Source organism: Lissotriton vulgaris, chromosome 10, assembly GCF_964263255.1.
Source record: "Lissotriton vulgaris chromosome 10, aLisVul1.2, whole genome shotgun sequence".
NCBI classification, from domain to species: domain Eukaryota; kingdom Metazoa; phylum Chordata; class Amphibia; order Caudata; family Salamandridae; genus Lissotriton; species Lissotriton vulgaris.
Genome location: NC_141698.1, coordinates 976,717,476 through 976,741,822, shown reverse-complemented (window position 1 = coordinate 976,741,822; position 24,347 = coordinate 976,717,476). Strand labels below are relative to the sequence as shown.

The 24,347-nt window shown below is 42.5% G+C and overlaps 1 protein-coding gene across 1 annotated transcript in view; it reads left to right on the top strand.

Moving 5' to 3' along the window:
• The window catches only part of SCIN (scinderin), a 312,531-nt gene that overhangs the window by 276,152 nt on the left and 12,032 nt on the right, over positions 1-24,347 (top strand). Inside the window, exons 11-14 of the mRNA XM_086941979.1 lie at positions 1,593-1,763; positions 4,573-4,750; positions 7,942-8,063; positions 15,085-15,162. Coding sequence (XP_086798105.1) covers positions 1,593-1,763; positions 4,573-4,750; positions 7,942-8,063; positions 15,085-15,162 — 549 coding nt within the window. The remainder of the gene's footprint in view (positions 1-1,592; positions 1,764-4,572; positions 4,751-7,941; positions 8,064-15,084; positions 15,163-24,347) is intronic.

The following is a 24,347-nucleotide window of genomic DNA, read 5'->3' as shown; positions in this document are numbered from 1 at the left end:
CTCTGCAGAGATTATGCCAGATAGGTGGTGCACAAATGTAGAGATAGCGAGTAGTGAGGTACTCTACAGCGGTAGAAGGGTCTGGCGACCTTGTGACTTGTGACCTTGAAAGGTCATGCTGAGCTGGGCTCGTTCTCAACAGTGTATCTATCCTCAGACTGCAGACATGTCACTGTAGCACACAGCATGCTCCCCAGAAGCAGGCTGGCCATCAGCTGACAGCAGCGAGGTAGAAAGGAAGATGAGCTGTGTAATTAAAATAAACAACAAACTATGAGAATTGCAGCATTTCCTGTGATGGTGACCTGAAAAGTAACACAATCTATGAAGTAGTATCTTCACAATAATGACTCTGCTTACTGCCTAACGTCTGAGGTCAAGGTGATGCATTCGTCCTTTGGGCTAAATGAAGGCTTTCCTGGAAACAAAACCTCAGATGGATGGACATTACCTCTGTCAAGTGTTTCATTTTGAAGGTTACACTGTAACTTACAATGGTAAACCTTCTGCTGTCTCTCACTGCCCTCTGGCATCTGGCAGCCTGGTCTGTAGAGATACTGGCGTCTGTAGGGCTGCCAAAATCTCCATTCAAACTGGGCTGTAGAGGGTCAGTCATGTGGTGTCCCATTCAGCACCACATGCTCTTTCCCACCCTGTGAAAGCAGGCACCATCATTACAAGTTGCCCTGTAATTCTAATGGGCCAGTAATGAATCCCATAATCAGGCTAATTGCCATCAATGCAAACAATGAACTGGAGTGTGCATGGGGAACATTGGTCGATGTGGAAAACTACGGATGTGTGCAAATGTTCATATTTAGAGTGTTCCCTGGAACATGGCTGAACTCACCCGGGTTGATAGGGACCATAGTGAGACCCAATGATCGGGTGAGGGTCTAAAAACAGCCTTTGAGGGTCCTTTGTGATTTCTCTTATTAGGATTCATTTACATTGTTACATGGTGTCTCCAATTAAGGTATAGGATATATTTTTGAGTATTGTGTACATTTTCTTATCAGGGGTGGAATTATTGCATTTTTAGATCTAAATCTGTCATGCATAGGCTTACATCGTCTCTAAACGTTTTGTTAATTGTGTCGTAACATTTGAAACTCTGTCAAAAATATTCCAATTAACATAATGTGCTTTTGCATTTCTTTATTTGCTGTGCATCTCACTCCGAAATAATATTAAATCATATGAAAATACACCAAGTGCAAAATTAGTGATAAACGGTAAGAGAAAAAAGTATTTGTGGAAAGGAGTAGAGAGGGGATAATAAAAACAAATTACAGCCGTTACGTGAAGTGCTGTCTCTAGGTTTCCATAAAAATGCAATCCATCTTCAAAGCAACAAAAAGTGTCCCCTTGGCAAAGTTAGACCCAGCACAATTGAGTTATTCTTGCAAACATGTCAAACTCGCATCTAGATGGCAGAAAAGGATAGGCAAACGCATGTAAACAAATGTCAGAAATGTAAATGAACATGCCACAAACCAGTTTGCTGTTTACTTCATGGCTGCTTTCTGTTTCTTGCTATTCTATACTAACCTTGTGTTTGTTCTTTTTTTTACTTTCCATGCCATGCTCAGGTTCGAGTCTCCCAGGGTAAAGAGCCTTCACACATGCTGAGCTTGTTTAAAGATAAACCACTCGTAATTTACAAAGACGGAACCTCAAGAAAAGGAGGTCAGGTCCCTCCTGCTGCTGTACGCCTGTTTCAAGTTCGCAGGAACCTGGCATCCATCACCAGGATAGTGGAGGTATGTTTTTTTGTTGAATTTGGAAAGATAATAGAGAGAAATAATTCTACGAAAAAACAAAACTCAATCGGAAAAATAATAATATTCAATTGCCATACTTTGTTTTCTTATTAAGTGGAAACATTCAAATCCAAAAGTTTGGCCCACCAGCTAAGGGCCTTCTGTAATAATGACTGAGGTATGAGGGAGGAGCTAAACAGATTTGAAGTCCTTTGGAAATATGGATTCCAAATGCAGCATGCTCTCTGGACAGAGGATGATCCTCCCACCTGGCCAATCTTCCACCCAGGTATTATCAATGCCAGTATTGCATCAGAGGATGGCAGAGATGCTGGTGGTGACAGCATATTAAGTATTAGAAGACGTGCTCACCCACGTGGCCCATCTATCCCTGACCTCCTAGCTTTCGACTACGTTTAGCATTGTGTGAGAAGGTTTCTTTTTTTTTTATTCTTGGCACTATACGTTAAGAATACCTAAATATACCATATTTATTTAGCAAGGTTCAGAACTCTTCTGAAATGGCAATAGGAATAAAGACTCATTCAGTATTTTTAAATGTAAGCAAAAGAAAAAGCTTGATAGAATATATAACAAGCATTTACAATGCGCTAGGTCTTGCATTTGCAAGAGTTTGAGCTATTGGCTTTGTAAATGATAATGCCATTTATTTATGTGTTTTGAAAACGTGCAAGCGGTGTGTAAAAAAGCACTTTGTACTTGTAGTCCTTGATTAGGAGAACCAAAGCTGGCTGTAAAAGAGGTGCAGTTACTGCTAGCCTTTCTTCTTGTAAGCAAGGACTATAAGTACAAAGTGCGTGTTTACACACCTCTTGCAGGTTTTCAAAACACATAAATAAAAGGCGTTGTCATTTACAATGCCAAAAGCTCAAACTCTCGCAAATGCGAGACCTATTGCATTGTAAATGCTTTTATTTTATATCAACAACGTTTACGTTGTAGAGATTTTAGAACTATGATTGTATTGGAAAACTTACAACTACAAGTCCCACAAAGCTTTTCTTTAAAAAGTCAGGACTGGTTGAAGGTGTTGTGCATCTCACGAGGCCACTTTGCAGGTTCAGAAATAGGCAAAACACTAACTTTAGCACCGACCTTCCAGGTTTGATTCCATTTGCAACTATCACTGGGTTAAGTGCCAGGAAAAATGTAATGGTCCCCGGAATGCGATGCCGGGAAAGTCGCTATGTCAAGAACCAGCTTAATTCAAGCAGACTACAGTCTGGAACAGGGCCCCTCCGGCAAACCCTATGGCTATTTCCATGACTTCTCCGGCAGCTCACTGCACCGTAGCCTTGCATCTATCTGGTGCATGTTATGTTGTAAAAAACTACGACGCTTTGGGAGCTTGGGTCTCCTTCCTACTCTGAAAAGCGAGTTCCTCCAGGATTTTGCAGCATTCCATCTTTCTTTGTTTCAAGGTTGAGAAAGGGTCAGAGAGGAATTTGTGAATACCAATAACCTAATGAGTTGTAGCTATTCACAAGATTTGGAGGCAAACCACAACTTGAACCTTCCGCTCCATACCTTTTGAATGGAATGTATTAGTGGATAACTATACTCTGCTCGGGTGTACATCTAAAAAGTAGTAAACCATTAATATTAACAGGTATCCTTTAGTGGATAGCAGTCAGGCATAAGAGGAGCTGCTTTGGCTGCAAATGTAGGCTGTAAATAGTCTGTGAATTTGTATTAAATATTTTAGTAGTGGCATTAGTCAACCGATCTGGGGATATCCCAGTGTTGACATTTCACAGCACAGAGATTCATTGGTCTTCCTCCAAAGGTGAGGTCGTTTTTCCTTAATCATTTAGTGAATACAATAAATAAATAACACATCAATAGATTTTAACCAACAATGCGACCAATGTGAAGTTCATCAAAGCACAACAACAAAATGTTTCAAACTATTGTATCCTTGTTGCAGATAAATCAATCGGCTTAGCATGTATTTATTATAAATATTTCAGAACAACAGAGAATTTCCAGTTTGAGGTGATAATTGATCAAATAAAAAGGAGCACCAAAGTACATGTTTGGTTACTTTTAGCTAATAACGTGTTTTTATTAACACTGTCGTAGTGTGTTTAACCTTGTTGTAGGACAGATTTCTGTGATACAACAATAGAATGAGCACATTTCTATGACTGAATTTCTAAGATTAGAATAACAAAGAACTGCCCAGCCTTACACAGGACAGGACTATGTATTGTAATATACCAGGAGTTAGATGCCATGGAACAAATTATATTTGCCTGACATGAACCTCATTCTGCAACCATCAAAATCTAAAGGTACAAATCAGAGGTAGCTATTTGTCATGTGGGTTCTTTCCTATAATCCACTAACTAGTTCGTATTTTTTTCAAGATACACAAAACCTAATTTGGGTGATTGGATATGCATGTTTTGAGACATATTTTGCGACCTAAGATGTATTTATTTTTTTAATTAAATGTCTTTATTCATTGTCTCTCTTTTTAAAAATTGCTTTTTTCAGCTCATTCTGCTGGCAAGGGATACCAACCCCTTCCGAATATCAGCTGTCTTACCAGAATGATTAACATAGACTATTAGAGTTTTGATTCGTAGTTTATAAAATGCAATCCAGATTCAAAATGTTTGTACAGTTTGTTTTATATAATTGCCACAATGGCTTGCATTTTATAAATTATAAACTAATTAACACCCTACATCACAACAAAGAACCATAAAGTCTACATATACTTCGTCTTTTTACATTTGAATCTTTATTTTTCTATTGACTTATTTTATTTGTTTTATCCTAGGTTGATGCAAAGTCAATGTCACTGAATTCGAATGATGTATTTGTTCTAAAACTTAAAAATAACTCCGGATACACCTGGATAGGGAAAGGAGCTAGCAGTGATGAAGAAAATGGGGCACAATATGTAGCCAATATATTAAAATGCAAACCCACTAGAATCACAGAAGGACAAGAACCAGGTAGGCATTGTATTTCTTGTCTATTGGATGTAGATACAGTTTAACTAACCATTGGAAGTAGCCATGTTGAAATGAAATAGCTGATTTTTACTATATTACCTGTACATGATTTGATTTTTTTTAATTTATGATTTGATTTGATGTTTAAATTTAGAAAGCGCATCGAATGCCCAGGGAGTCTTGGCACTGAGGACTCGGAAGGACGTGTGTAAGAAGGAATTGCTTAAAAACATGCTTATAGATCAGTTAGAAACAACCATGGGGCATATTATCAAGAACGGCGATAACATTATTGCCGCTTTGGCAGCAGGAAACTGCCGCTAAACCGCCGATAATGGGCTTGATAATATGCCCTTGTGAATTCCCATAGAAGCCCTGGGCTGCTATGGGAATTCCCAAAGACATATTATCAAGCCCATTATCGCCGCTTTAGCGGCAGTTTCCTGCCACTAAAGCGGGGATAATTTTATCGCCGTTCTTGATAATATGCCCCAATGTTTTTAATGATTTCCTGAAAAGTCTGAGATTCGGGCTGTTTTTGATCGTTAGTGGGAGGAGGTTCCATGTTTTTGCAGTTCCTAGCAAAAAACTCCTACCTCCCCAACGTGCCTGTCTGTACCTGCACATCCCAAAGCAAAGTACATTGGTGCTATGCACTATTCTCCATGTAAGTACCTTTACTCCCACACACCCTTTCTTCCTGTCCACAGTACAGGTCAAGGTATATGATGACATTTCTACTTCTGTTAAAAAGGTGCATGGTCTGTTCGTCACACTGCCCTCCTCATACTGTGAAGTACATTGCTTGTAGCATTTCCAGAACTGTCACCCACCCTTGATGATGTATGTGCTTTGTCCTTCAGACCCTCCCTACTTTAGTCATGTACTGGGCCTCCCTGCTGCTTCTTCCCTTACCGATGTACCTGATCTACCCTAAGCTCACAACACATTATTATTAAGAAGGGCCTAGTCCGTCAAACACTCTGCACCCCTACTTCTCAATGGGTCACAGATGTTCTATCCTGGCTGCTTCCAAACCTCCCACATTGACCACTCCTACATCCACAGTGATGATGCACTTGCTTTCTTCTGCCAACCCCTGTCCTTACTTTCCATACTGGTATTCCTGGCCTGCCTTCCAAGGTCCCCATACTCTCATAGTGTTTGGGCATTAACTCAGGCCTGATACAGGCCTGATACAACGCTGCAGACTGTACAAAACGTGGCAGCGAGGTTCATCCTTGATGTACCCAGCCGCTCATCGGCTACTCTTGCCAGGAAGAGTCTGCATTGGCTCCCGATTCAGGCCAGGATCTCTTTTAAGATCCTTTGTCTTGTCTACGGGGCACTATTTGGAGAAGGCTCTGAAGATATTCGATCTCTTCTAGTCTCTTACACGCCCTGTAGAAACCTGCGCTCCTCCAGTAAGAACCTCCTGACTGTTCCCCGAGTTAGGAGAGTTAGGTGGGGTGGTAGGGCCTTCTCTGTTCTAGCCCCTAGGTTGTGGAACACTCTTCCCCCGGAATTAAAGACACAACCTGCCATCAGTCCTTTTAGGAAGGCATTAAAAACATGGTTATTTTCAGAGGCATACCCGTGAGCTAGCTCCTGGTTTCACACATCTTGGATTTATTCTTGTTAGGCGCCTTGATGCCCATGGGCTAAGTCTGCGCAATATAAGACTGCATTCATTCATTTATTCATAGTGAAGTAAATTATTTCTTTCAAATGTCATGTCCCTTGAACCTATAATGTTATACCTTTTCTGTCCTGATGGCTCATCGTACTCCATGGTGAAGAGCATGCAGTTTTTCACACCCTGACCCCACCCACAGTGAAATACTTGGTCTCCCCCACAAAGCCTTCTCTTTATTCTGATATAGATATAGCTGGTATCTTTTACACACTCCTCATTCTCTCATTTGGCGTCTCAATGCACTTACTTTCACTGCACCACACTTCATTAGCACATAATTTATGCTGGTCCTCCATAAGCACATAATCTGTATTTTTCACACATCATATTGTACACTTTATCAGACTACCTGAATTCTCTTATCCCAATGTCACTGGTTTGACTGTAAACAAATAAATGATTTGATTTGTAATACATGCACTGCAAACAGATTTGCATTGTTGCTATTCAATAAACAACTTTGAGAGAACAACACTCGTTTGAATCCTCTGAAAGGAAAATATTTTAACATATTCCCAAAGGCATGCAGAAAACGCGAGGAAACTAGTTGTTAGAGTGTGTGCTACTTAATTTTATATCATAAAAATGCAGTTTGTGGTTCAAACTGATGTTTTTATGAACCAAGTCAGCCTTTTAGGAAATATGGACTAATTTTACGAGCAAGATTCGCAAGGAATTTAATAATATTAAATATGATGTAATTTGCTATTTTATCAATGAAGTCATCAATAATGGTATTTAAAGTGGGGAAACATCCTTTACAACGCAACTTTTACCACGCAGTGACTTTACATCACAACTTTTACAACGCATTGCGCTGGGGGGCACTCTAGGATAGGGAATAGATTTAATTTACTATCCAACACCTTCCCTACTATCCACGGGGACTGGAGTTGGAATAGTAAATTAAACTATTCACTATCCAGCACCCCTCAACATATGCGTTGTAAAGGCATGCATTGTAAAACTTGCGATGTAAAAGCATGCGTGGTAAAAGCATGCGTTGTAATGTCATACATCCTTTAAAGTGCTATGAGTGATGTAATGTATTGGGCCATAAGCAGTGCATGGCAGTGGTGCAAGTTATAGTTAACTCAGTAAATTATAACTAGTGAACTTCAGTGTTTTAGGGAATTTATACATTAGTTTTACCTTGTTTCAAAGCCTAACTATAACATCCCTAACCTTAGTTTTGTTCTTTTCAGGTTTTTTTTTCATTTTAAGGGAAGATCTTATTAACTTTCCTTACTATAACATCACTTTAAACAGCGGATGCTTTTCAGCGAATTTCAGTTTTTTAAAATAATTTTCAGCAGCCTTCTTCAGCTGTGCATACCGAGGCATTGCCCTCAGTAGCATCTCAAGATAACCTCTCTTCGGACCACAATTAAATTATTTTCTTCACTTGTTGTACCCCCTTAGTCTTTATAAACATTTGAGTCTTTTTGTATGATACCCAATGCCAATAAAGAGCTTACTCTTTTGATGTTCACAGAGGATTTTTGGAAAGCATTAGGAGGTAAAACCGAGTACCAGACTTCACCTCTACTCCAGTCTAACCTGGCTGACCACCCACCCCGACTCTACGGATGCTCTAACAAAACAGGAAGATTTATTGTGAGTATACTCTAATGTTTCATCATAGCTTTTTGTGATGTTCTCTGCTTGCGCTGTTCAATCTAAAAAACAGTAAGTGGCACTGTGCAATGATGTTTATATTTAAAGATACCTGAATAACAAAAACATGATGCCATCTTCTTCAGGAGGGAGTGAGTCCCTTGCTCATTGCACCATCAGGATTCAAGCAAGCCGGGCCGACGACGGCTGAAATGCCAGAAAACGATCCCCGGAAGCTTGTTTCCTTTCCAGTGTAAGAATTGGCTTGGTGGTTTGGTTTGCCCGGTTCCCATCATGCACTGGGACAGAACAGACTAATTTGCATATAGCCAGGTTCTGAGCTGGGATGGTGCAGTGAGCTAAAAAACAGTGTTGGGTCTAGCCCTGATCTCTTGACTGGGTGAGAGTATTCTGCTTAATTCAGAAACTCTGTCCATCACCACCCCTTATTGTTAAATATTTTGTCCACCCTAAGCGTGGAAGGGTATACTCAGATGTGAGTCCCTTGCTCATTGGACCATCAGGATTCAAGCAAGCCGGGCCGACGACGGCTGAAATGCCAGAAACCGGTCCCCGGAAGCTTGTTTCCTTCCCAGTGTAAGAATTGGCTTGGTAGTTTGGTTTGCCCTGTTCCCATCATGCACTGGGACAGGAACAGACTAATTTGCATATAGCCAGGTTCTGAGCTGGGATGGTGCAGTGAGCTAAAAAATGGTGTTGGATCTAGCCATGATCTCTTGACTGGGTGAGAGTATTCTGCTTAATTCAGAAACTCTGTCCATCACCACCCCTTGTTGTTAAATATTTTGTCCACCCTTAGCGTGGAAGGGTATACTCAGATGTGAGTCCCTTGCTCATTGCAACATCAGGATTCAAGCAAGCCGGGCCGACGACGGCTGAAATGCCAGAAACCGGTCCCCGGAAGCTTGTTTCCTTCCCAGTGTAAGAATTGGCTTGGTAGTTTGGTTTGCCCTGTTCCCATCATGCACTGGGACAGGAACAGACTAATTTGCATATAGCCAGGTTCTGAGCTGGGATGGTGCAGTGAGCTAAAAAACGGTGTTGGATCTAGCCCTGATCTCTTGACTGGGTGAGAGTATTCTGCTTAATTCAGAAACTCTGTCCATCACCACCCCTTGTTGTTAAATATTTTGTCCACCCTAAGCGTGGAAGGGTATACTCAGATGTGAGTCCCTTGCTCACTGCACCATCAGGATTCAAGCAAGCCGGGCCGACGACGGCTGAAATGCCAGAAACCGGTCCCCGGAAGCTTGTTTCCTTCCCAGTGTAAGAATTGGCTTGGTAGTTTGGTTTGCCCTGTTCCCATCATGCACTGGGACAGGAACAGACTAATTTGCATATAGCCAGGTTCTGAGCTGGGATAGTGCAGTGAGCGAAAAAACGGTGTTGGATCTAGCCCTGATCTCTTGACTGGGTGAGAGTATTCTGCTTAATTCAGAAACTCTGTCCATCACCACCCCTTGTTGTTAAATATTTTGTCCACCCTAAGCGTGGAATGGTATACTCAGATGTGAGTCCCTTGCTCATTGCACCATCAGGATTCAAGCAAGCCGGGCCGACGACGGCTGAAATGCCAGAAACCGGTCCCCGGAAGCTTGTTTCCTTCCCAGTGTAAGAATTGGCTTGGTAGTTTGGTTTGCCCTGTTCCCATCATGCACTGGGACAGGAACAGCCTAATTTGCATATAGCCAGGTTCTGAGCTGGGATGGTGCAGTGAGCTAAAAAACGGTGTTGGATCTAGCCCTGATCTCTTGACTGGGTGAGAGTATTCTGCTTAATTCAGAAACTCTGTCCATCACCACCCCTTGTTGTTAAATATTTTGTCCACCCTAAGCGTGGAAGGGTATACTCAGATGTGAGTCCCTTGCTCATTGCACCATCAGGATTCAAGCAAGCCGGGCCGACGACGGCTGAAATGCCTGAAACCGGTCCCCGGAAGCTTGTTTCCTTCCCAGTGTAAGAATTGGCTTGGTAGTTTGGTTTGCCCTGTTCCCATCATGCACTGGGACAGGAACAGACTAATTTGCATATAGCCAGGTTCTGAGCTGGGATGGTGCAGTGAGCTAAAAAACGGTGTTGGATCTAGCCCTGATCTCTTGACTGGGTGAGAGCATTCTGCTTAATTCAGAAACTCTGTCCATCACCACCCCTTGTTGTTAAATATTTTGTCCACCCTAAGCGTGGAAGGGTAGACTCAGATGTGAGTCCCTTGCTCATTGCACCATCAGGATTCAAGCAAGCCGGGCTGACGACGGCTGAAATGCCAGAAACCGGTCCCCGGAAGCTTGTTTCCTTCCCAGTGTAAGAATTGGCTTATTAGTTTGGTTTGCCCTGTTCCCATCATGCACTGGGACAGGAACAGACTAATTTGCATATAGCCAGGTTCTGAGCTGGGATGGTGCAGTGAGCTAAAAAACGGTGTTGGATCTAGCCCTGATCTCTTGACTGGGTGAGAGTATTCTGCTTAATTCAGAAACTCTGTCCATCACCACCCCTTGTTGTTAAATCTTCTTCAGGGGGCCACTAATGAATTCTAGTTATAGGATGTATTAACCTCTTTGGTGCTGCGCCTATTCCAACGGCCGACGGCCGTTGGACGTTCGAACCTCACCTGCGCAATGGAACGTTCAGCACTGGAGCTGGACGTTCCATAGCTGCTAAGGTGTTAATATTCATTTATTTACAGAGCTTGTTAGGCATTTTGCAGAGCTATTGGTATCCATACTTGAAGGTGCATTGTGAACCAAGGCAGGCTGAAACACAGAGGGAAGATCCAGGGTACAACTGTGTTACTAGAGGAGGTATGAAATGATTTGTAGTAGCCAGCCCTGCAATTTTCAGGATAATAACATTTGCAATCACAGAATTAGGGGGCATATTACCAAGCAATAGCGATAATTATCGCTATTGCTTGGTTAGAGATAAAAATTTACCACTGCGCTGCGGCGATTTTTACCGCAAATAAACCTTGGTATTACCAAGGTTTATCGCAAATGCGATAAAAATCGCCGCAATGCATGAATATCGCTGAAAAGTCAGCGATATTCATGCAGTACGGAGCTAATGCTCTTAGGCATGTTATCCACCTCCCATTGGATAACATGGCTAAGAACTGCTCAGGGCAGGTGTTAGCTTTTGGAGATATTCGTGCTTAGCGCGAATATCTCCAAAAGTTGTTAATTGGAGATAGCGATGCTAGCAACTGTTTTCAGTCGCTAACATCTTGGCACGCCCACTTTGCATATCATTAGTGATAAATATCACTGACATGCAAAGTGGGGCCCAAGATGGTCGCTATCTCCTACTAGCTGTCGCTAACTGGTGTTAGCGACAGCTAGGTAATAGGGAGATAATTTTATCTCCGCTTTCTTGGCTTTTAAAGCCAAAAAAGCGGAGATAAACCCCCTTGATAATATGCCCCCACATTTCTAAATGTACCAAACCGTTTTAAAATTCGGAATAACTTTCAGAAACACAAAAAGAGTTTTAAGACTCATCCTGAATTGCAATTATGACGGGGGGGGTGTAAAAGTGGAGTTCTGTCTTAATTACAAATCACAATGAAGTATCAGTGGTTTGAAACACAAATCGTTGTGGCAAAGCCTTGAGCATTACCTACACCTCAAAGGATGTGGCAATCTATTTACAGAGGGAACGATTACCACGTTGGACAGATTCCCATTTAGGAATTGTTTTGTGTGGCGTAAGGGAAAGTAGACTGCCTACTTCCCAATGTCTTCCCAAATTGGAAACTTTTTTTCTTCTGTTCTTTTAAGGAACAAGGGCTGAGTTTTTTCTTAAATGTGGAGATGGTGGCCTATTTTTTTTTTTTAAATAGTACTAAATCTATTCTTTCTTGCAGGGCACAATACCTTTGTTCGCAATCACAAAGTGATGCAAATTATCAACTTGCGTAAATATTACTTGTTAGGCAGGTCATTCTGTCACACTCTGCAACTGGTCATTTTGTGTTGTGACCTATTTTACAAATATTGCACTGCATAATGAAATACAGGTAAAAAAAATGGTGCACTATTTGTACAAATATACTATTTGTGACCTGCGTTTTAGGACATCAGCTCCCATGTGTCCATTACTGTATATTTGGAGTTGTCGCAAAAAACATTATAGGAAACATAATAGGAGTACTTTTGTGGCAAAAAGTTTTTATCGCTACAATACTGCACCTATATCATAACACACATGCTCAGCGTTATAGAGTGGTGCATCAGTAGCGACCATTACATCAAGTTGTACCACACCTGAATCGCAAAGGTGATTCCTGAAATAGGAGCATTACTACTGAATTTACTTATTTTATCACCGTGGTCAGCCAGCCCCAACACTGCCGCCGTTGAAGGTGCTTTTAAGATCAGTTTGAGCATGTCCCCTTTCTCATCATTGCTCATCATGGTTCATAAAGAGGTACAGGGTAACCCAATTGACCCTTGTAGGTTTGGGCAATGAAAAATTCAGGGTAGAGGAAAGCTACAAGGGATTTTGTTTGCTTACTTATTTAGGTTAATTTACTGGCATAAGTCTATAGAGTTAGTTCTGGCAAATCTAACCCGACTGTATCCATAGGATACCATATCCCCGTGAACTTATTTGGTGATTGATTCAATACAATACCTTTTCCAATATAATTATTTTTCCGTGTGCTTTCTTCCTTTTTCTATTTTTGTCATTGAATGTTGTACTGATTTAAGAAATTGTGTTGTTATCCGAGATACTCCGTAGTCTAGTGTTTTAAGTGATTGGGTGTGGTTAATAAAATTCATGACACAGTACCTTTCAGTTACTGGCTACACTATGAGAAGTAAAGACGTGTAATCAAGAGCTTCGTGAGTGGCGTAATTCATTTACATGGAACCGGGCTGGGGAGGATGCTACAACTTTAGTGTGTTGTCCTAAATGGGACACGTATGACCAGACATGGGTCCCATGAACACTATGTCACTGGAACCAAGCTCTCCCTGGCTGATGAGCCCTAACTATATGAAACCAGTCCTGAGTTGCTTGTGTACAGGCCAGGAAGGACTTGGCTTGGCAGTTCGAGCTGGACTGTTCCCATTGGAACAGTTTCAAGACTGATTTGCATATAGCTGGGTCCAAACCGAGGAGGCATGTTATGCAACATAACAATGGATATAGGTGCTGACTGAGTAATTACCAGTGGCTGAGATTAATTCAAGCATTCCATCCATCACTTTTGTGTATACTTTAGAGGTACTCTGTACCGGACAGTACATGCCCATCTAAAGCACTGTTCAGGAGACTACAAAATGCATCCCGGAGATTGTGTCTCAGTATCTAGACCAGTATCCCCAGCTTGTGGCTCCACGGCTGGTAGAACATGCTTAAGTTGGGAATCCATGTCTTCACTGTGTGTTCACTTACTAAACTGCCTTCATTTAGCACAAGAAAGACCTAAAAATAAATGTGTTGTTTTCTATTTAATTTTCCACTTATAAAAAAATACAGGGTTATGCATGTTGTGCATGTAGTGGTATTAATTTGTAGTATTTATAGTATTTATAGAGGGTCATTAATTTCCAATGCACCTCGCATAATGCACAGTTTCGTTCTATATTTACAGCTCTTCCGAAATGTACTACTAATGTAACATTTTTTCCTGTTTGGTAGCCAGTTCTGGTGGCTTAATGGACTAATGTGTCCACAGGCCTTTATTGTGGACTCCCAGTGAGTCTACTAAGTCTTTCATCCTTCTGAGGTCGATAAAATGAGCACCATTGACCTGAGTAACTGTTATTCAGCGCCAAAATGCCCTTGAGTGAACGTGTGTGCTTAACAAATACATAGGCTATGTTTAAGTCTCCAAATGTCTGGTATTTGCTATATTGAGTCATCTTCAATCTACCCTGGGAGTGGCGAGGTGCGATCAGGTTCTCAGAGTCTTGCTGCCATGATTTCTGCTTCATGTTCCTGAGTGTGTTGATGTGCATGACTGTCACACTAGAGTTCGTGTTATTATTATGTGCCTCGTGAAACATTGAGTAAATGTAAAGGTACCCTGGTGTCAGTGGGTGCATGAATAAGTGTCAAAGGTGAGTTAGTACGAGTAAGTCTTTGGTGAAACAGTGAATGCATGAGAGCTTTTCTGAGAGTGAGACTCTGATGAACTGGTGTTGTAGAATACAATGTGAGACTATAAATGACTACATGAGTGAGGGGCATGCTAGAGTTATTGTTACTGTGTACCTTTTTAGATAGTGAGTGAAGACAAGACTACATTGATGTCAGTGGGGGTTTTAGTGAATGTCAAAAGTCAGTTGGTGTGAGTAAGTGCTTGGTGAGACAGTGCATGCATGAGAGCATTGCTGTGAGAGTATTTGATGAGCTGGTGTGGTAGAATACATGGTGAGGCAGTAAGTGAGTGGAGGAGTGAGGGCCCTGGATGAGTTAGTATGACTGAGGGTCTTTGTCAGCTGGCATGAGTGTTTAATTGAAGAAAAATTAAGTGGGTATATGGATATGCTGCTATGAATGAGTGCATGTGGCCTGTAGTTCAGGGCCTGCAAAAATATTATATCCTTGCACATGCTAGGGGTAATCTGAGTGCTTATTGTACTTGTTATTTGGCAAATCGAGTGCAATAAGGCTGGCTTAAAACTCCAAATGCAAACTAGGCCATTGACTTTTAAAGTGCGTTTTTTTGATTTCAAGTGAATAGTGCTTTAAAAAATGTTGGCTTAACTCTCTATTTAGTATTTGATAAAAGTGTTCCAAATTAATGCACTCCTGTTTGTTACCATCCAAAACTGTACAGTAAACCTTTGTCAAATAGACATATTATCTTATAGTAAGCTACATTTATGGCGTAGTCAGCAGCAGTAGAGTTCTTTTGGGTGTACACCACATGAGAAAATCAATAACCTAACAAGAAGGTATTTTGCTGACTATTCACAATCATCCGTTTATGCGTTTATATTTTTGTTATTGGTGGTCTACATATTTATACATGGTTTTATTTCTATAGGTTGAAGAAGTTCCAGGAGAGTTCACACAGGATGACCTTGCAGAAGATGACGTCATGTTGCTCGATACATGGGAACAGGTGGGAAATATATTTATTGTGTCTTGTCAATCTAATAACAACAGTGCGAGGATTTTCAGGACCTGCACATCACTTTAATATCATTCTTTACCCCCAATTTTATTTGCTGGTCTTGAAGATTAAAGACTTCGGTGCGATTCACTGTTCTAAATATGGATGTTCAGGGCAACTGACTATCCACAATTATGCAGAGCACCAGTCTGATGGGATTTGTTGAACTAGTAACTATGCCCAGGTAAAATGTGCATTATGACTGCATAATCTTAAATAATGTAGGTAATTTTCCATTACTCTTGTTATGCAAAATTCCCTAAATTGTGGGGTTTTTATGCCACATTGCATAATTATGCTATGTTAGTGGCAAACATTTGGCGTGAGTACCAGGAAAAAGTGTGTGACAGATTGCAAGTGACTATAATTTGTGTTTTTTGGGTGTTTTTTCAGCATAAAATGCATTCTTATTTTATGCATTTAATGCTAACATACATCATCAAGTAGTGGTTTTGAAGTATGCATAGTTTTGCATAATTGTAAAAGAAATATTTAGCAAATAGAAGTTACGGAACTTTCGCATACTTTGTTTTCTCATGTTGACATTTTAATGCTATTAATACAGTGATTTTACATTCATAGATATAAATAGACTGCTCCATCAGGGGAAGAGCGTGTCAAAATAATCCAAGGCTTCATACGCATAAAAAATATTCCAGTGACGGTGTTTAAAGGTTTTATTACACAAGAAAAGTGTTCGATACTTCTTGATTATTGGCTTAAAAGTAGTTCAAGGATGTTCTCACTTTCCTAAACCTATGGTCTCGGAGCGTTTTTTCCACCGAAGATCCCCCCAACCACCAGAACAAACTTCTGTGATACCTTGACCAGTGTTGCCAACTGGATGAGAGCTAATTGCCCCAAACCCAAGTCTGACAAGCCTGAAGAACTGATCTTCAGGAGAAATACCTCCATATGGGACAACAGCTGGTGGCTGTCCAAGCTTGGACTCACACCTGCTATTACAGATCACGCATGCAACCTCGGCATCATCCTCGACAGCGAGCTTACGATGAATCGATACATCAACGGAGTCACCTCCTCCAGCTTTCACACCCTCCTCAGAATCTTCAGATGAATCCCTGTCAACACCAAAAATACCATCACCCAGGCCCTCGTCACCAGTCACCTCGATTATGGCAATGCACTTTATTCCTGCATCGTCACCCAACTCCTCAAAAGACCACACCATACAGAACGCTGCAGCCAAACTCATCCTGGACCTACCCAAATGAACCCACATCACCCCCGCCTCAGAAACCTCCACTGGCTCCCCTTCCAGAAGAAATGTCAGTTCAAGATCCTCACGTATGCCTCAAAAGCCTTATATGATCAGGGACTAGCTTACATCAACCATTGACTGAAATTCTATCTATCAACCTGCCAGACATCTGGGCTAAGCCTCCCTAACCCTACTCCCCGCACACACCCCCAACATCCATCGCAGTCACAGCGGAGGCAGTTCCTTCTCCATTTCACTGCCAAGACCTTGAACAACCTGACCCTCCACCTTTGAACACCACCCTCCCTTGCAAACTTCAGAAAGAAACTCAAGACCTGGATTTTGATGGAGACCTCTCAACCCAGCACCCCGAAACCCACAGGGGTGACAGTTCTGTGCTCTACAAATACTGATTGATTGATTGATTTTGTTGTGATATATCCATCTGCCCACTTAAGGAGTCTATATATTCTGTAGATGGACTAGCCAAGAGGAATTTCTGCAATCACGTGTGGGAGAGAATTGGGGTTAGCCCCGGCTTCTGTCACAGCTTATATCCAGGCTGTGACTGTCTAGGAAGTCAGCAAATTCAATTTTGTGTTTCATCAGGGACCTTGAGTTTATTAAAGTGCAAGGAATTCTACCATCTCTCCCGGTATTCTTAGCATGTAAGTCAGTTTGAGACTTCATTTCCGGCCCATTGATATCATGTGTTCCAAGATTTACTATCAGGGAACCACATTCCTGGCACATAATCTCGGAAGGAATCCTGGAAGAACAGAGGTCTAGTGTAGCGCAACTAGTGCCCTTGCCTTTACTGTTAAGAGCAAGTAGCTCTTTCCTGGTGTAGTATCTCCTCTGTAAAAGGAGGGAGTGAAAACGGGCAGGGTCCGGGCACGGATAAGCACAGACGAGCATGTTGTGCTATCTGCTGATCTAAATAGCCTCCCATACAAGGGGCATATGCAGGGTTGTGGCAGGTATCTGGCACTTTCCAGCATGTATGTGCCAAACAAGTGGAAAAATAATAGATGAACCAGGTTCCAGAAACCCCCCAATCCTTCCACAGGTTAACCTGCGACAGGAAATTTACTGTTAACCAACAAGACAAACTAAATCAAAGGTGAGAACAGAAATCTACGTCTTTATGGGACATTACACATGACTTGTTGACATCACAAAAAGAACAACTGAAGTGAATTTGTGAAATGAACTCAAACACTTAACCACAGTCTACGGTCGAGATATTCTTAAACACTAACTACCATCCTACTTTCAATTTTATGGGGGCGAGGGGTCAGTTATGTGTTCATATTTGTTACTTGTATATTACATCAATGTTGCTGTTGAAACTAGACGGAGTAACATGGCCTGGCCTACTCTGGTTATTTTCCCAACTGCACTAGCTCAATTTGGTAGACTTTACCACCTCAAATGTACCTAGAATGTCCGAGTTCCATATAACCATTGGACCCAGATCCTGTATCCTCACCTGCAATGTAAATGGCTCTAATGATAGGATCAATCATGCTACAATGTTCAAAGCAAACCTCCCCTGACGGAGGAGATATCTCTACAGTAGTATAAATGGTAATTGTGACGGGTACATGTGGCATGGCAATTCTTTTGCATAAAGAATTCCCCCTTTGAGGAACTCCAAATCCACACTGATAGTTTGGAATACTATATTATGGTAACATCCAGATTTGAAGGTCAATATTGGGAAAAAGTGCGCGTATAAATTCATTCTGCTTTCTCATGAAATGCTATGTTGAAATGTAATGCTGTCAAGGAGCATACACTATATGGGTTTATGGTGACAGTGGTGACTTTACTGTAATTCTGGAGGACTTGGTGTCAGCTGCTCTTGCTTTGTTGGGCCCCTGAGATGCACCATACAATTTAATTGATAACCTCTATTTGACTATGCAATGCACGGTGAGCCTCTCACCCGCTGGATGAATTCTTCAGGCTTCATTTACAATATTTTGATGCATGGCAGCACAACCACCCTCTTACTGCGTTGCTGGGCATCGAATGAAAAGGGCAGGAATGCGTCATATCTACAAAATATGGCACATTCCATTTCTTTTCCCCTGTGCTGGCGCACACTGGGCTGCCATTCGCCAACAGTGGTACTCTTATGGTATGGTGCAAGGGTGTCTGTGTTGTAGGGGTACTTGTTTTTGTGCAGGAAGGGGCAACTTCCTGCACAAAAACAAACACAAGAGGTGTTTTCCTCTTTCTATGCGTGCTGCAAAATGCAGCACGCAGAGAAAAAGGAAAAACAAGACGAAATAAGGTATTTCTTCTCGTTGCACCGCCCTTAACCCTTCCGTGGGGAGACGTAGGAATGTCACGCATTCCCAGGTTTACAAAACTTTGTAAATCTGAGAATGCGTCAGGATTCATGGATGTTGAGTGGGAACATCCACAGCAACACCCATGGAACGACCCTTTCACGCAGAATATTGCATGATTGGGAGACATATTTATAACATCATGAAAAGCCATGCATGGTGGCTTTACGTGGCCTTGTAAATAAGGACAGGCACACTGCGCCCCCAGTGCATTAATAAAGTGAGGCAATGGCGACAAAAGGGGCTTGTAAATAAGCCCCTTCATGTTGTAGTTGGCTACACATAGGTATCTCTCATGAATTTATTATTTCTTCAATCCCATCACTGACTTGGCTTGGGTCATGGTATTGCACATCCTTCCTTGAGGTATCTTTGGCCATTGCCCTGTTGAGATCTTTGTTAGCATTGCCCATGCAGTGCCCGGTATTTTGCAATTAAATGCATGGTAGTTGATGAATGATGAATTAACCACCTCTCTTCAGAAGGAAACAGATGGATGCTTTAAGATAAACAACAGCTTGGAAGGCCATGGCTTTCTTAGAAGGTGAGAATGAGATAGGAAACATACTATTATTGAGCACACAGGGCCGGATTGGGAACCGAAACCGACCCTGGCAAACTGCTTGGCCGGACCCCCCTGGGGAGGAGGGGGGTGCAGCCGAGCTGTTTGCTTCGCCCGGTTTCGGCTGATTTTGTTAGAGGGGCGATATGCCGACACCCGGTAACAAAAACGGCCCCCCCAGAGGCCCAAAACCACCACACACCCTGGCAGCCCAACAGGGAAATGCCCAGTGCCCGCTACAGCCAGTCTTGCCCTGTGAACACACCACAACTGCTTGGCAAATAGAGACGGCTAGACTAGAGCTTAAGTACTTAGCACTCACTCAACAGAGCATGGATGGTACAAATAGTGTTCCAGAGATGTATTCCCGTGGCAGGTGATACATTATGTAAGCTTCAATGGGGGATTGCTAAGTGAGTGCTGGCTTCTAGGATGATCACCAAAGTGCACGATGCATGCAGAGTAGTAACAATCAGTGGACGTCTGATTGTGACCACATATACAGACTACTACCAATTGCTAAATGCCAGCAGACTTGTGCCGACACAAGAGAGACTACTGATCCCTTGATGTTGGACATGCAGCTCCGGGAATTGTTGGCCCTGGACCAGGTGTTCATGGACTTTTCTCTATTTGAGCTTACAAAGGTTTCTAAGCATCACCCACTTGAGCAGAACCCCCACACCTAATAACTTGGCTGTGTAGCTCTTAAAGAGGCTTGCACTCTTTAAGCCTTCATCTCTTTAATATATTTAACAACTCTATTCAGACTGGCTCTTTGCCAGGGACCTGCAGAGCACCTCCATCTGGGTTCTCCTCAAACTGGTCAATCGTCTGAATGGTGTGCATCATTCTAATCCTCATTGCTTATGAATGTGAAGACCAAGATCTTGACTAAGATCTTGGAAAGGAATGGGCAAGGTGATTGTCTTTGCAGTCCACCCCGACTAAAATGGTATCATGCTGGGTGGAGCCACACACACCACTGCCTGATGAGGAGACAGACCTTCCTGGCCAGGCACACAAATCCATGTCTCCTTCATGAGCACTGAGCCATTATATCTTACCATTAAAACAATTGTATGTGGTATATATGTCATCTTGTTTAATAATATAGACTCTTACTACTCATAATATAGCTGTATAGCCCGTTGCTGAGGGCTATACTGGTTGTAAAGAAGGAAGATCATGATCCTGGGACTTATCCTCTCCAGATTAGACTTTGGAAACGCCCTTTATCTGGGTGCCCCCCAGTCCACCCTGAACATGCTTCAGATTGTGCAGAACTGTGCAGCCCGCACACTGCTCCAAATTCCCCGCCGTACATCCGTCAGGGATGGACTGAGGAGCCTACACTGGCTGCCAGTCAGACGGAGAATAGAATTCAAGTCTCTATGCACCACCCACCGAGCAATCTGGGAAACTGGCCCGCCCATTTACCGCTCCCTGGTGACTCCATAGCTTCCAAAAAGGCAGCTCAGATCATCGACCTCATCTCTACTGACGTCCCCAAGATCAAGAAAGCTAGATGCGGAGGCCGAGCCTTTTCGTACAATGCATCCAGGCTATGGAACTCCCTCCCCCTCCACCTACGTGCAGAACCCAGCCTGCTGGCCTTCCGTAAACTTCTAAAGACCCTTCTTTTTTCACAACCCGATTAGTCCTATGAATCACTTCCCTCGCTCACAATGTCTGCTAGCGCTAGGACGCCTCAGGGTAAGTATCGCGCTCTACAAATTGTCTTTTCATTTCATTTAATTTCGTAAAAGGCCCTGACCCCAAGTTTTGTCCAGAGCCACAGATGAGGGCCTACAACGAGGGCTTTTAAAAACAGGTGTAGCCTGAGGCATAAGGGTTATAAGGCTATTAGTTCATATTCCATCAACTAAGGGTAGAATGTTCAAAATTGAAGAAATACATTGGAATGTTGTATCATTGGGCATTTACTAGCCATTATAAGCCCAACGCTACTCCATTGTCTTTAACTAATGGAGTTCTCACAATTCCAGTGTTCTAATATAGTTGTATACTTACTATTGCATGAAAATGTGATGTAAACATTTATTCTCCCCATCAATTGGACATGAAAGTACTAGTTTTTGGCCTTCCTTTGAGTAATAATTTGTTGCATAAGTGCTTTTGACAGAATCACCATACCATTTATAAAAGTACCATAACGCAATGTAAAAAAACAGGATGAGCTACTCAGGTTGGAAATGAGAAACTCAAGAGGTCTGTAAGAGGGAAGTGGCAGACTGGAGTTGAACAGGGAGAACTAGAAGGCAGTAGAAAGAGCAAGAAGAACAGATATACTTCAGAGAACTGGAGAGAATCACATAGAGTGTGCAAACTTGAAAATGAGCAAGAAGACTGATGGAGGGCAGTCATACTTTGGTAATTCCAACAAGGGGGTTGGAGTTTTCCACAACACTAGAGAGGGACAGACACACTGAGGATATAATGTACATAATGGGCGCGAACTAGCATTTCGGGGATTGGAAAAAGTGAGCATACCTGAGAGAGCAGGCAAACTCAGGCCCTCATTTATGGGATTTTGGCATAGGCCGGTGCAGCAAGACGCCTTGCTGCACTGCCCTACACCAGAGTGAAAGGGCAAGAATGCACCATATTTATACAATACAGTGTTTTCCTGTCCTTTCGCCTTGTGCTAGCACCGGTTTCCCAGCCTTGCGTCAATGTAGGCACCATTGCACAATATGTGCAAGGGTGCCACCATTGCATGTAGGATTCTTTTTGTACCTTCCTGCACAAATACAATCCTAAGAGGCAGAATGCAGCACAAATAGAAAGAACAAGGAGAAATATATGAATATATTTCTCCTTGTTACGCCTCCCCTTGGGAGGAGTAAGGAAGCGGTGCTTCCCCAGGCTTACATGATTTTGTAAATCTGGGGCAGCATCAAAATCCATCGGTGTTGCATTGGAGAACCTAGCACATCTCCCATGGAACACCTGCAATTTGCGGCGACATGCAGGGTGGCTTTGTGTGGCTTAATAAATCTGATTTGGAGCCCTGCGTCATGCATGTACCACTTTACATGGTGCAAGAGTAACATAGGCCTCTCATAAAGAAGCCCCTCAGTGAATAGGTAGACTGTGCGAGAGCGGACAATTAGCAGAGCAGGCCTCTTGCTAGTGGAATGATGCCGTGCCTTAGCAAGGACTCTATTGCACTGGTAACCTTTTCAAAAACTTCAGTGCAAAGCTATTAACCTCATCCGTGCGGTGCAGATTTACCGCCGGTGCTGGGCCCTAATGAAAATAGGCGTGGTCATGTCAGAACGGTTCCGTCATGAGCACAGCTCGACCGATGCTCATGACGGAACCGTTCGGTCATGAGCATCGAAGGGGTTAAAAGTTGAACACCCCTTCTGAGCCATGATAGCACTTTCCTATTATAAGCATAGCGGACATGCAGAGAAATACTGATTCTAACCTGCAAAATCCCACTAATTTGTTGACTTAAGACCGCTTACTAGTGAAGTCTCACTCACTGTGAGTGAGACTCAGTGACTGCATGTACATGATTATCTGTAGCTGAAATTGTGATGCGCAGGCATTCGTGCACACATAGTAAAATTCTAACAGTGGCTGTATGTTTGTATTCTTGTGACTGTTATTATCCTACCCATGCCAGTGGCAGACTGCCATACAGTCTCATGCTTCTTTGACAAAGTGCAATGCCATTTTCCTTATGCCATTGCACAAAATGTGTGATAATGGGAAGGGGATTGGTACAGTACTATCATTTGCTGAGGCACAAAGGAGTGATGGTCCACCACTTGTCTGTGGAAAGTGTTCCTTTGAGTCTTAAGAGACCTCTTTTACCTTACAATTAGGGGTAGGCATAACTTTTGTAATTCAGTGTGGTGTAATCACGTGGAGTTACCTGAGAATGACACAAGATTACACTAAAAAAACGCAAAAAGAGTAATTTTGTGATAATGCATTTTGCCCCAAGAAATAGTGCTAAATGCAACAGAACACTAATAAGTAGTGTGAGGAGCTGGTTGTGCTACTTAATAGCGCTTCTGGGGTAGGATTTCTCCCCCAATTACTCTTGTCCTTTAGCGCTATTTTCTTAGAGCAAAATGTGCCTGGGGCCTCATTTATGAGGCCTTGCGTCAGTTTTGCGCTGCGGATGCGTCACTTTTTGTGACGCATCGGCGGCGTAAAACTTGCGCCTTGTTGCTCCATATTTAAAAAGTGACGCATCTAGGTAGATGCGTCACTTTTTAAACCCCTGCGCCACATTATGCCTGCGTCAGGTATAATGTATGCAAAGGGGGCGTTCCCCTGCAAAAAGCCTCGTAATAGTGACGCAGTGAAATCTATGAGATTTCATTGCGTCACTTTTAGGATGCGGTTGCGTCAAAATCTTGTGCCTGCCTCACAGCAGGCGTAAGACTGACGCAAGCCCTTTCACATGGGGCTTTCCCCATGTGAAAGGACGCATTGCTGGAGTTGCGTCACTTTTGTGACACACTCCAGCAATGCGTCACTTTTGCGCTTACAGATGCGTCAGAAATACTGACTTATCTGTAAGTCCTTGCGACATGATGCGTCATACATTAAATATGACGCATCATTGGTGTCGCAAGGAGTGCGCAGTGAAAAGTGACGCATCGCTGTTTTCACGCAGCGATGCGTCACTTTTCATAAATGAGGCCCCTGGTGTCCAAAATTTGCTCAAGAATTTATTTTGCACTAAGAAATAATGCTAAATGTGCACTTGGGGTAGTATTTTCCCCCAACTTGTTCTCAGCATTTAGCGCTATTTGCTTAGCGAAAAATGCACCCTTACACCCAAAAAAGATGTGACAATACATTTTGCACTAAGAAATCGCCCTAGACGTAGTCAAACATAAATAGTGAGTGTGGGTGGCTGCTTGCGCTCAATAAGTGTTCTCTCACAGTAGGATTTTCCCCTCCCATATCACTTAAAGTTACATAATCAGGAGATATAGCC